At 32.9% G+C, this 13,672-nt stretch overlaps 1 protein-coding gene across 1 annotated transcript; it reads left to right on the top strand.

The window, feature by feature from the left end:
- LOC109357856 (adenylate isopentenyltransferase 5, chloroplastic-like) lies at nt 9,708–11,725 on the top strand. Its single transcript, XM_019601912.1, has 2 exons — nt 9,708–10,443; nt 10,863–11,725. The coding sequence occupies exons 1-2, from the start codon at nt 9,992–9,994 to the stop codon at nt 11,380–11,382; spliced, it is 972 nt and encodes a 323-aa protein (XP_019457457.1). The 5' UTR covers nt 9,708–9,991; the 3' UTR covers nt 11,383–11,725.

Below are 13,672 nucleotides of genomic sequence, written 5' to 3' on the forward strand. Positions count from 1 at the left end.
TCATACTCATTTGTCTAATCTTACTCAATTTCCACAATAGAGGTTACTTTGGCAACATATTGCCTCAATTAATTCAAAAATAATTACTAGACAATAGGAAAACAATATGGGTCCATTATGAAAAAAAATTATGATCTTGAATTAAAACGTTCAGATTTGATATCATTTATGATTAACAAATCTAATCCAATAATATAATTCAAAATCAAAAAATATATTATATATATCAACGTATAAAAATGAATGCAATCTTAATCAATTGCAAAGTAGATCCAGATTAAAAAGCATAAAAAAAATATGCAAATCATTATCGAAATTCCAAATCGAATACAATCATGCATATCTTAAAACATATATGTAACACTATATATATACTTTCACATAGTAACATAGTAAAATATATATAATCACAACAATCTTAAGCTGGAAACAATTATATATGTACATTTTAATTCGCAATATATATACAAGGCCATGAATTCCAATTGAATATGTGTAAAATAAAAATACATGTTAAAACATATATATCTTATACATATACTTTAACAAATTGCAAAATTGTAAAGTGACAAAAGTCAATGTCCAATACTAAGGCATTAGTGCAATATAATATACATATTGCATAACAGAATGATCAAAGTTAATGCAATGTCCATGTACATATTTGAATATATACTTCAACCTATGTTGCAAGGATTCATAATACAAATTACCTATTATTCAAATAAGTATAAGCACATGAGACTTATCCTCATTATTCATAAATACCCAATTTTCATAACCAATAGCGGAAGCATAAAAATCCCCAAATTTAAAAATTAGGGTTCATAAAAAAAATTGGGGAGAAAATAACTTTAAAGGAGAATCATAAAATTCAGAACCTAAAACTCTGTACCACTTGTTAGATATTTTCTGATGATTTGTGAAATACCAATCATAGGATCTTGAATCTCGTGATTCTCACATATAATATAAAACAATGATACAAAGTCATATCTGAATTCATGTTCTCTGATCTACTCCTATGATGACTTTCCTCAACTAAATCATTAATTTCTTTTGGGACCTTCGTTTTCTCTCTCGTAGAGAGATGTGAAAAATATTTGTGATTTGGTGTTTTGGGACCACTACCGTTCCTTATGTGTTTCCATTATCCCCTATAAGCCTACCATTTGGGTATTCACTCATTAAGCTCATATCTTTTGTCAGTTTTAGAAATCTGTTAGATTGTCATTAATTAGATCACTTGTTTTGTACCTCAAAATAAATAGTCAATATAATTGTATTAAATATATGATATTCACCTTAAATATATGAATTTCTAACGCCTTAAATCCCCCAAATTAAAGAACCCTAGCCTAACCCCTAATTTTAAGTGTATGAACAATAAACCAGAAAAATCGACTTCAGTGAAATTTTATAACGACCTGGGGAGAAAAGTGGGTAAGCTTGCAATGAGTAATATATTAGCCATATGAAGATATACATGTGTTTGGTGAAAGGGTAGTTACTCTATTCAGATCATGATGCATATCCCATTATCAATACAAATGATGTTGCACTTTAGGGTCAAGAATATAGTGCAGGGAAACCATGGTTTTATTTAATGATGCAAATTGTATGGGGAGAAATAATAGGGTATGCATTAGTGTACAGGTTATTTCTAGACGGAGATCATTTGTCTCCATTCCAGTTTTAATTCATATCGCAGTCTAATAAAAAAATGTGACTATTTCTACACTACTACACTTCCATACAACGCCACTCAAACTATCTTAGCTCTCATTTTTCATTAATATTAAGAACCGGATTCAAATATGATCATGAGAGGATTAAAGAATAATACTAGTTCTTGGAAAGAGTGAATGAGAAATATCACAAGAATGACATACGTTAATGAATTATATTACAAGAATGACATATGTTAAGTCCTCAACATGCATGCTAAGCAAGTGGCTCTTTGAAGAGAAAAATTAAATTTTATATTTTGAAGTAATAATTAATTTTCTTTCATTTTTTTAAAGATATTATAACATTATAATTATGCCCTTTAGATGTTATTGAAAATTTTATCGATTTATTATTTCTCACTAATGAATTAATGCCAAAAAAGAAGACAACAATAAATACTATAAAGAAAATTGTAAAGTACTTTACAAAATATTCAAAATTGTATAAGAACCGAAATAACAGCATCTCCAATGGAGAATAACATTTTCATTCTTATTTGCGTCTCATACATTATTTTATAATTTATTACGATTCTTCATAAAATAAGAACAACGTATATTTTTTTCTTACAATGACAAACATTATTGTTATTCTTATTTGGGTTCTACAACATCTATCTTTTTTCTACAACATCTACCTCTCTCTTCACTTTCATTTGGTTAAGAACAACCAAGAATTGTTCTTATTTAAGAACAAAAGTCAAGAAATAAGAATGACATAGTGGGGAACAGAGTAAAAATGTTCTTATTCTATTAAGATCAGTCTTAAGAACAACCACTGTGATTGCTCTAAGTAATTATTTAGTATGGTATCTTAATTGCCGCAACGTTAAAAGAAAAATGGTTTTTATACAAATAATTAAATCTTAATTTAAGTAGAATATACATAGCTTAAAAAAGGTAAAAGTATAATGAGATGCTATTTTGAATGTATGTTATCATGTGAAGCTCACAACTGAGAACTCGAATATTATTCTTTTCTCTAATATTTGTCATACTTATGTTGGTGATATTAAATCCATAATATGATACATCACTTTATTTGATAGGTAAAGTTATATGGTTCCCGCCAGTGACAATAAAACTGAATTGAACTGATCAGTTTGATCGGAAAATTGGCAAATTGAACCCTAAACCGGTACAATATAGATATTAGATTGGATGAGCAACAGAACCAGTCAAAACTGAGCCAAACTGGCTAGTTTTAGTCAAAACTAGTAAACCGACTGAATTGGTGCTAAACCGGCAAGTTCGTGCATATATTTTTTCTTAAAAAACTTGGCCAAAATGGCACCTTTCTTCAAGTGTTCAGTGTCTCTCACAAACCCAATTTCTTCTCCTATTAGCCTCTCACAAATCCTTTCTTCTCCATTCGGTCACCTTTCTTCTCTATTCAGTCCCCTTTCTTCTCTGTCAAGCTCAGTTCATCGAATCCTCATCACTTCGTCGTGTCTCCATCATAGATCTCCTTCTTCTTCGGTTCTTCCAACAACACATACTACATATCTTTCGACTCCACTACTTTCATCGGTGCATCTTCTAGTTGTAGTGACATCTTCTTCACCGGCGTGTCTATCCCCTTTTTTGTGAATATTCTTTTTTAGAGGATACTAAGTTATCAACATAAAAAAAATAACAAGTTAAAGTATCAAAATATATAAATTTAAGATGATAGTAATTACCAAGTAGCGACAATCACTACTGTTAAAGGATAGTAACAGAAAAAGAATCATTGATGAGATTTAATAAGTAATTTAGTAATGATACTTACCTGTTTTAGTTTAGACTTTAGAGTAAGCATAGATGATCATAGTTACTGTTTCTGCTTGAAGTTACTGCATTATAAGAAGCATAGATGATATTATAAGTTACTGCATTTTATTTACTATATTATTAATTAATGTTTCTAATTTAGTAAATTAGGTAATATGTAGCTATTGTTTCTAATTTAGTGCATTATAACAATTAGCTATTTTTTTTAGTATATATCTATCATAAATTTTAGTATCTACATATTTGAAATTATTTTTTGTTACAGGTTTATATATATATATATATATATATATATATATATATCTATCTTGTTTAACTAGCATGCAGTTTAATTACTAAACCACCGGTTGAACCACTAAACAATTATATCAGTATTATGACTAATTTGATGATCGGTTCGGTTTTAATAACATTGGTTCCCATATCCTTCTCGTTCAACTTTTCTCAATCCAGTTGATCTATATCATCTGATTTATTCTTGTTAGAGAAGAATTGAAAGAAGAGAAGAGAGAATGATTAATTGAATATGCTTCACTTGTATATTGAGAATGAAAATCACAAAATACCAACTTACTATATATAGCAAGCTTTCCAACCAATTCAACTAACTATCATTCCTAATATAGAAACTTCTACAACTACTTTACCTAACTTTGAATTACACTATTTTAACATTCTCCCTTAATCCAAAAGTTAGCAAAAACAAAAAATGAATGATTCAAAACAATTGTTACAAATCTACATAAGCTCTAACACTTATTCTTCTTTATCAAGCTTTCCAAACTTCTTCTTCACTAAGCTTGAAAGCTTTATCATCAAGCCTTCACATTCATCTTGTCTCTCAATGTTCTGAATCGTGCAGTCTTGAGTGGCTTAGTTAGAACATCAGCTATCTGCAAATCTGTTACACAATGTTGTAGCTTGATTTTCCCTTTTGCAACTTGATCTCTTAGATAGTGAAACTTTGTTTCAATGTGTTTGGACCTGCCATGAAACACTGGATTCTTGGCAAGGTTAATAGCAGATTGGTTATCTACTTTTAACTCCACTGCCTCACCATTACTCAAGCTTAGTTCCTTCATCAATGCTTGAATCCATACACCTTGACAAGCACCATTGCAGGCTGCTATATACTCTGCCTCACATGTTGATAGTGCTACTACATCTTGCTTCTTAGATGACCAAGAGATAGGTGCTCTACCTAAGAAGAAAACATAGCCCATTGTGCTCCTTCGATCCACATGATCTCCACACCAATCAGAGTCTGTGTATGCCTCAAGATGCAGAGCATTCTGTTTTGTCTTAGATTTCTTGCAAGGGAACAAAACACTGTGATCAAGAGTTCCCTTCAGGTATCTGAGAATTCTCTTTGCTGCAATTAGATGAGAGTGCTTAGGTGAGCTCATGTGCCTGCTTACCAATCCTACACCAAAGGAGATTTCAGGCCTGCTGTGACACAAAAACCTCAAACACCCAACCAATTGCCCAAGCTTCAGGTTTGCTTCAACTGGTGTATGCGCAGAGTTGCATATAAGGAGATTGAATCTCTCCAGCACTTCCAATATGTACTTCTTCTGGTGCATAAAGATACCATCATTGTGTTGCACAAACTCAATGCCTAAGAAATATGCTAGTCTGCCAAGGTCAGACATTTCAAATTCATTGCTTAGGCTCTTCTTTACTGCTACAATCTCAGCTTTGTTGCTTCCAGTGATGAGCAAATCATCTACATAAAGACATATAATTATCATATCATTGTCATCACATTTCTTTATGTAGATACCATATTCAACAGAACACTTGATGAAGCCAATTTTAGTTAGGAAGGCATCAATCCTTTTGTTCCAAGCTCTAGGTGCTTGTTTCAAACCATATAGGGCTTTCTTGAGCTTGAATACTTTGTTTGAATTTCTACTTTCTTTGAGTTCAAAACCAGGAGGTTGAGTAATGTAGACTTCCTCCTCTAATGGTCCATTTAGGAAAGCAGACTTGACATCAAGCTGCCATAGATCCCATCTTTTCCAACTTGCTAAGGCTATGACCAACCTCACAGTTTCTAGTCTTGCCACTGGTGCAAAGACTTCAAAGTAGTCCAATCCTTCCTTCTGCATGAATCCTCTCACAACTAGCCTGGCTTTGTGTCTTGAAATGTATCCATTCGGATTGAGCTTTACTTTATATACCTATCTAACAGAAATAAGAGTCTTGTTTGCTGGAAGATCTACCAATTTCCAAGTGTCATTCTTCTCAATTGATGCTAATTCTTCCCTCATGGCCTGCATCCAAGTTTCATCTTCTAGTGCTTCCTCAAAGCCAATTGGATTTGCATCAGCAAATAGTGCTAAGTGAATTATTTCTCCTTCACTGTCAAACTCAGAGTCCTGAAAGAGTTCAAAATCATTTAGCCTTGTTGGTCTAGTTCTGCTTCTGCTTGGTCTTTGAATTTGTTCTGTTTGAGATTGGCTTGATGAGACTAACTCCTCAGTTATCAATTCCTCTGCACTAGTTAACTCAGGTGTAGCCTGTTCTGGTTCCAAATCAATTCTGGTTACTGATTGATCAATGACAACTTCTGGTTTCCATGCCATATGCTCCTCAAACAACACATCTCTACTGAACTCTACCTTCTTTGTTCTAGGATTATACAACTTATATGCACCAGTTGAGCTGTATCCTAGGAAAATCATGGTTTCACTCTTATCATCCAACTTTCTCCTTCTATGATCTGGTATATGCTTGTGACACAAACAACCAAAAACTCTGAGATGCTGAACTGATGGTTTCTGTCCTGACCACACTTCTTCAGGTACTTGAGATCCAAGCTTCTTTGTTTGACACAAGTTCAGCACATAGGCAGCAGTCATACCAAAGAAATTATGAGGGAGTTTCTTCTCCTTCAACATACTTCTAACCATATTGAGAATGGTTCTGTTCCTTCTTTCAACTACTCCATTATGGTGTGGTGTATATGGAGATGTAACTTCATGTAGAATTCCATGAGTTGAGCAGAAATTCTCCATCTCCTCTAAACAAAACTCACCACCTCCATCTGTTCTAAACACTTTGATATACTTTCCTGATTGTTTTTCTGCCATGATCTTGAAGACTTTAAACACTCCAAAGACCTCTCCCTTAGCTTTGAGCAGGTAAACCCACATCTTCCTACTATACTCATCAACAAAGAATACGAAGTACCTATTTCCTCCCATTGATACAGTATCAATTGGACCACATACATCTGCATATATCACATCTAAAACAGTTTTTGATCTAGATGCACTATAGGTACTAAAAGAGGATCTAGACTGCTTACTTGACAAGCAACTTTCACAGATCTTTGAAGGTAGTTTGATATGAGTTAAGCCAGACACCATGCTCTTAGAATTCAGCAGACTCAAATCCTTGAAATTCAGATGACCAAATCTTTGATGCCACAACCAGGAATTATCCACCTCAGTAGCTAAGCAATGTGAGTTTAAGGCATTTACCTTGATTCGAAAAGTCCTATTTCTGGTGAGAGGAACCTTCAAGATCAATTTATGATAAATGTCATAAACTTCAAGATAACCATTGCTCATATGCAAAGTGAATCATTTCTCCAATAGCTGACCCATGCTAATGAGGTTGCTCTTCAAACCAGGGACATACAGGACCCCAGTTATCACTGCATTTTTTCCATCTTCCTTCTTGACCATTACATCACCAATTCCTTCTGCTGAGATGTGTCTATCATCAGCAAACCTGACACCACTTTTCTTGCTCTCATCAAGATTGATCAACCAATCTTTGTGACCAGTCATATGGTTAGAACACCCTGAATCAATGTACCATATTTCAGAGTGGTTGTCACCTTCTTTTGCCAGCATCATCAAAGAGACAGGTTCTTCATCTGATTCCTGATTCTCTCTAACCAAGTTAGCCTCATTACTTGGTGTCTTACATTCAGAGGAGAAGTGACCAATCTTGTTGCAATTGAAGCACCTCAAAGACTTCCTATCAACCCTTCTCTTGCCTCCTCTCTAATTCTATGAACCTCTTCTTATGGATGTTTCTGATTGCTCACCCCCTTCTAAGCTCAAGACTTGTTTCCCTGAGCCAGTAGAAGCACCTCTGAATCTTCCTCTTCCTCGAGTTCCCCTTTTGTAGAAACCTTCTTTCTTACATGTTTGTGCTTGAAGCACTTGATCATGTGATCTTTCACCATACCTCTCCATCATTCTCTGCTCATGTGCTTCTAAGGACCCCTGCAACTCTTCAACCTTCAAGATTGCTAAGTTCTTTGATTCTTCTATGGCCACAACAATGTGATCAAATCTTGGTGCTAGAGTGCGAAGGATTTTCTCCACAATTGTTTGATCTGTGATTGTCTCACCAGAGGCTTTCATTTGATTAGTGATGACAATCACTTTATTGAAGAAATCTGCTACCTTTTCATTCACTTCCATTTATTCTACCTTCTCATTCACTTCCATTTGCATCAATTCGTATTGACGCCTTAAAGTTTGCAATCTCACCTTCTTCAATTGGTCTGCACCTTTGTTGCAAACTTCAAGAATCTGCCATGCTTCTCTTGCTGTCTTTGTCGAGGCTATCTTCTCAAAATGTGCATTGTCAACACATTGATGCAAGAAGAACATAGCCTTGTTGTCCTTCTTCTGATTTTCTCTATGCACTGCCCTCAAAGCATCTGTAGCACCTTATGCAAGTGCAGGGTATCCTTCCTCAACCACCTCACGCACTTCTTGGTATGCAAAGATCACCTTCATCTGGATATGCCACTTGTTCCAATTCTTGCCGTCGAGGATGGGGAGGTTTGTAGGGAAGCTTCCATTAGTTGGTCCCATGGTGAAGTTAGCTCTTGATACCAGTTTTGTTGGAGAAGAATTGATAAGAGAAGAGATATAATGAACATGCTTCTTGTATATTGAATGAATATGATCAAAGCCTTGACTTACTATATATGGCAAGTTTCCTAACTAATTCAACTAACCAATTTTTCCTAAAACAGAAACTTTATAAACTACTTTACCTAACTTTGAATTACACTATTTTAACAATTCTCATGCAGCGCCTTTGTTAGACCTTGTTGAGTCAATACATCCTTAACCCTCCTTTACCACAATCTGAAATTGTTAGTTTCATCGAACTTCCCCATATCGAATTTGACACCTGGATTAAGAGTCATTTAATACCAATTGTTCAGAACAAACGAACAATCAAATAGTAAAATAGAATAAAGAGAAGAGATAATAACACAATGAATTTAGTAATGAAGTTCGACCAATTATGCCTACGTCCCCAAGAGTGTTGAGAGACTATCACTATGTATTAGAGAATTATGATTTGTGTATGATTATTGTTCTCCTTGTTACGTTAGGTTTACATAACATATAAATATATAGTTCTCTACCCATCCTCATTACATTAGCTCAAACTCATAACTTGCTTGCTATTATCTGGAGAAAGTTTCGGTTCACTAGAATATGAGACATTGTGAAAGAATAAAAGTTATGATGAATTCATAGAAAATGCAGAATTTACACAAAGGTCATGTTAATGGATGATATTACAAAAGTGATATATGTTAAGTCCTCAACATGCTAAGCGAGTAACTCTCTCAAGAGAAGAATTAAATTTATACTTTCAAGTAAGAGTTAGTTTTCTTTCATTTAAAAAATATTACAACATTATAATTATACCCATAGATGCTATTGAAAATTTTATAGTTTAATTGTTTCTCACTAATGAATTGATGCTAAATAAGAAGAAAAACAATAAATACTTTATAGAAAGATGTAAAATACCTTATAAAAATATTCGAAATTGTATAAGAACCAAGAGAAGTAATTATTTAGGAAGGTATCTTAATTGCCACAATGTCCAAAGCAAAACATTTTTCATACACATGATTAAATACATAATTTGAGTAGAATATACATGGCTTAAAAAGGTAAAAGTATACTGAGATGCTATTTTGAATGTGGGTATGATTATTATGTGGACCTCAAAACTCAGAACTCGAATTCCAAACTTTAGTTAGTTCCATAATAAGTATGTGACTTATAACTCCTCTTATACAATTTGATTAATTGAATTCCCAAGGACAAGAGTGGAAAAGAAATAAAGAATGCAACTTTACTACTCTTCATTTCTTATAAATAGCAAGGTTCCCTTCCTCTGCCACACATGAAAATTCCACTCATCATATTCTTCACAAATCCATCTCTTTCCCCTGAAACTTTCACTTATTCAAGGTCTCTCTTAAATTTCTATGATACCTATTCATATTCATATTCAACACAAAATAAACGTAGTCTATAGTTTCTGCTCAACTACATATATATTCCACTCATCCTCTTCTCTAATCATCTTTCAATTAATCTGAGTATCCCAAATTGTGTGATTATTCAAAGAAAGTTAACACTAAACATATATTAGAAGATTACTTTGCAATTCTTCAATTGATTGCCACATTTTTTCTATTAAAAATGATTATCTCTGTATCAGCCTCCTCTATTTGCAAACAAGTACAACCTTTGGTAAATTTTGAAAGGGGACTCACCAAAATGGATTCTTTATTCAACCATAGGAAGAAGGATAAAGTGGTTGTAATATTAGGGGCTACTGGCACAGGCAAAACTAAGCTAGCCATAGACCTAGCCCACCATTTTCCACCAGCTGAAATAGTTAACTCAGATAAAATGCAAGTGTACAAGGGCCTTGATATCACTACCAATAAGGTCACTAAAGAAGAGTGTGGTGGTGTTACACACCACCTTCTAGGAATCGTTGATCCTAACTCAAATTTCACTGCCAATGATTTTTGTCACCATGCCACTTCAGCCATTGGTTCCATCATAGGGAGGGATGGTTTGCCCATCATTGCTGGTGGGTCCAACTCCTATATTGATGCTTTGGTTAACCACCACCCAGATTTTAGGTAAGAATATTAAGATTTCTTGTCCATTGATTTTTTCTTTCTTTTTATTTTATTTCTAGTTGATTTCGGTCTTAGAATTTTTTAATCATGGTTAGTCTTTCTGTCAAATTTTCATCCAGAATATTTGGATGGAAACTTGTTGGTGAACTAAATATAATAAAAATATTCTAGAGTTAAAATCAATCGAAAAAAGTTGAGGGTCGAACTTCATACATGTACTAAATATGTTGCTAGAAACAGATATAATGAATTAAAATGAATTAAAATATTAATAATAATGAATTTTTAATTGACATGACCATATTTTCATTTGTGATTACATCGTATGATACAAAATCGGATAGATAATATAGGGAGAGAAGATCTTTGTTTTAGTTGCTAGACACATTTTCTGATACACATTCAACTTTGTTGCTTAGGTTAAATTATGAGTGCTGCTTTCTTTGGGTGGATGTGTCACTCCCAGTGCTCCATTCTTCCCTCAACGCACGTGTGGATCGCATGATTGAAGCTGGACAAGTTGATGAAGTTCGTGAATTCTTTGACCCTTATGCTGATTACACCAAAGGGATTCGAAGGGCCATTGGGGTACCTGAGTTTGATGAGTTTCTAAGAGCAGAAGCCACAACCGATGAAAAAACTAAGAACAAGATTCTAGAGGATGCAATTTCTAGGATCAAAGTCAATAATTGCACTCTTGCCAATCTTCAGGTTCAGAAGATTCAACGCCTTTACACTTTGTGGAAGAGGAACATGCATCGCCTTGATGCCACTGAGGTGTTTCTGAAGAAAGGGTATGAAGAAGTGTGGGAGGAACATGTGCTAGCAAAGAGCTTAAGGGTCATGCACAAGTTCCTATACAATGACAAAAACCACGTTTCTAGCGAAAATGGTATATCCTCCTACACTATAAGAAAAGTATCATGTATCATAAAATGATACTTTGTTTATTAACGGTCTGTTACAAATGATATATGTCACTTTAAAAGATGTACTTGCAACTGTTTCTGCTGCTATGGCAACTGCAACACATTAGAGAATCTGCATAGAAAGGACAAAGAGACACCATAGACATATCTTTAATTTTTTTCTTTGTTGTTTAGGCTTTTGAGGATCATTACTACTCATGTGTTTTCACATGAAGAAAAAAAGTTTAAGGGAAAGTTCTTCTATATTTTTTTTCTTAATTATTGTTCGAGACATTTTGTGAGACATGGGTTTTACTTGGGTGCGATATGATTGTATATTATTACATACACATATTATTACTTTTGTTAGCTAATGTTGATGTCGTGGACTTTAATATTATACTTGATATAATATATATTAATCTCTATTTCTCTTTTCTTTGTATAGAACATTTTTTAAAATAATTTGAAACAATAAAAGGGGAAATGTCAATATAGTTTTCATATTTTGATGTCAATAAAAATATTACTCAAAGTCATATAAAAACATATGTTGTAATGGTTTCACTAAGAAAAAGCTTCACTATATTTTGTATGTGCCAGTACAACATTGTTCATATCGGACAATGTCTTCAACCCGTAGTCTAAAGCATGAAAAAACTATTTTCTTTACAATAGACAACAGTTTTTGAACTATAATAGATTTAAGCTTGAGTCTAAATTTTGGTTGAGGTTTTGATTATAGCCATGTGAGCATTGTCACTAGTGTAGAAAATGGATTTAACCTTGGTTAAAATTAGTTTTCAATATTGGTTAAAGAATCAAGTATGTTGGCAACATTAAAAATTGAGTAAATTACACTGACACCCCTGAGTTTTAGTGAAATTACACAAATCACTCAGACTTTTTTAAAACATACACAAACCCCCCTAATTATATATATACATTACACTGACTACCCATGTAAGATAAATAAGTATAATTTCTTAAATAAAAAATGGTGACGGGTGTAATTAAGTCAAACAAAATACGATATATTGTGAAGACAAGTCCAAATAGTATAAGAGTCGATGTTTATTCTTTATTTTGGTTAGTTACAATATAATACGAGAGTAATTTAAACATCTCCTTAGACTTATTGATGTAGTTTGTAACGAATAAAAAATAATGAATATACATCAAGTTTATATTATTTGGATTTGTCTCTACAATATAACATATTTTGTTTGACTTAGCTACACCTGTCACTATTTTTGTTTAAAAAATTACATTTATATCTCTTACAGGGTAGTCAGTATAATATACATGTATAAACAAGGATGGTTTGTGTAGGTTTTAAAAAGATCTGAGTAATTTGTATAATTTCACTAAAACTCAGGGTATAGTGTAATTCACTCTTAAAAATTTGATGATTCAACTTTAGTTTTCGAACTGAAGCCTAAAGTCGAAAAAATACCTCAAGTGAGGTTGAAAATTGACAAATGATCTTAATTTTACATTCAATTGATGTTTTTTTCGACTTTGACTTCAATCCTGTTTTTTAACCGAGATCTTTTCTCAACTTTTGACTTTGGTTAAGCTAAAACCTAGGTCATTAGTTCAATTTTTTTAAATGTAGACTTACAAGGTAATAAACTAAAATGCCAAATCAAATGCAATTCTTTCACCTTTTTCATATTGCATCCATGTCAAATATTTTTTTTATTCAAATTCAATAATAAAATTACATAAAAGCATTTCACATATCAGTGTCACACAAAGTACAATGATCATACTACACATACATAAAAAAAATACATTGTTCATACTATATAAAAATTGGCTATATGAATCATTACTCATGAGCCCGGTCTATTGTTCTAATCAATGATATCTTTGTCTAAGCCATATAAGCCTACTTAGACAAAAATATAAACATCAAACATAACTTAACTTATAATATCACATACATATTATAATAAACTTAAACATAGTTAATAAATATGACATTAAGTATAATTTATAAATAGGACTATTTAACCTAATCTAAATTATATTAATCTGATGTAGAATAAAAAGGTTCTCACATAACCCCCTTCTTTATGATTATCATGAGTGACTGATAAATTTGGAGAATACTACCATAGGAATATGATAAACATAATGAAATTAATAATAATTAGATATTAGTAGAACTTAAAGTAATACCAAATATAAATGCTTGTACTTTCTTTTTGTCTTGACCAATAAGCACATGTAACTTTTTGTCCGTACTGATTGTTTGTGGTGCGCTTCCATCGAGCATAAGTTGGCTCTTGGTGGGGTTCAATCCAAAGGTTGAA

Source organism: Lupinus angustifolius, chromosome LG10, assembly GCF_001865875.1.
Source record: "Lupinus angustifolius cultivar Tanjil chromosome LG10, LupAngTanjil_v1.0, whole genome shotgun sequence".
NCBI lineage: Eukaryota > Viridiplantae > Streptophyta > Magnoliopsida > Fabales > Fabaceae > Lupinus > Lupinus angustifolius.

What these genes read in the sequence shown, in the direction of transcription:
- LOC109357856 (XM_019601912.1), top strand. Translation starts at nt 9,992, where the DNA reads ATGATTATCTCTGTATCAGCCTCCTCTATTTGCAAACAAGTACAACCT. An exon ending in AACCACCACCCAGATTTTAG is followed by an intron (nt 10,444 to 10,862) that starts GTAAGAATATTA and finishes TTTGTTGCTTAG; the next exon opens with GTTAAATTATGAGTGCTGCT.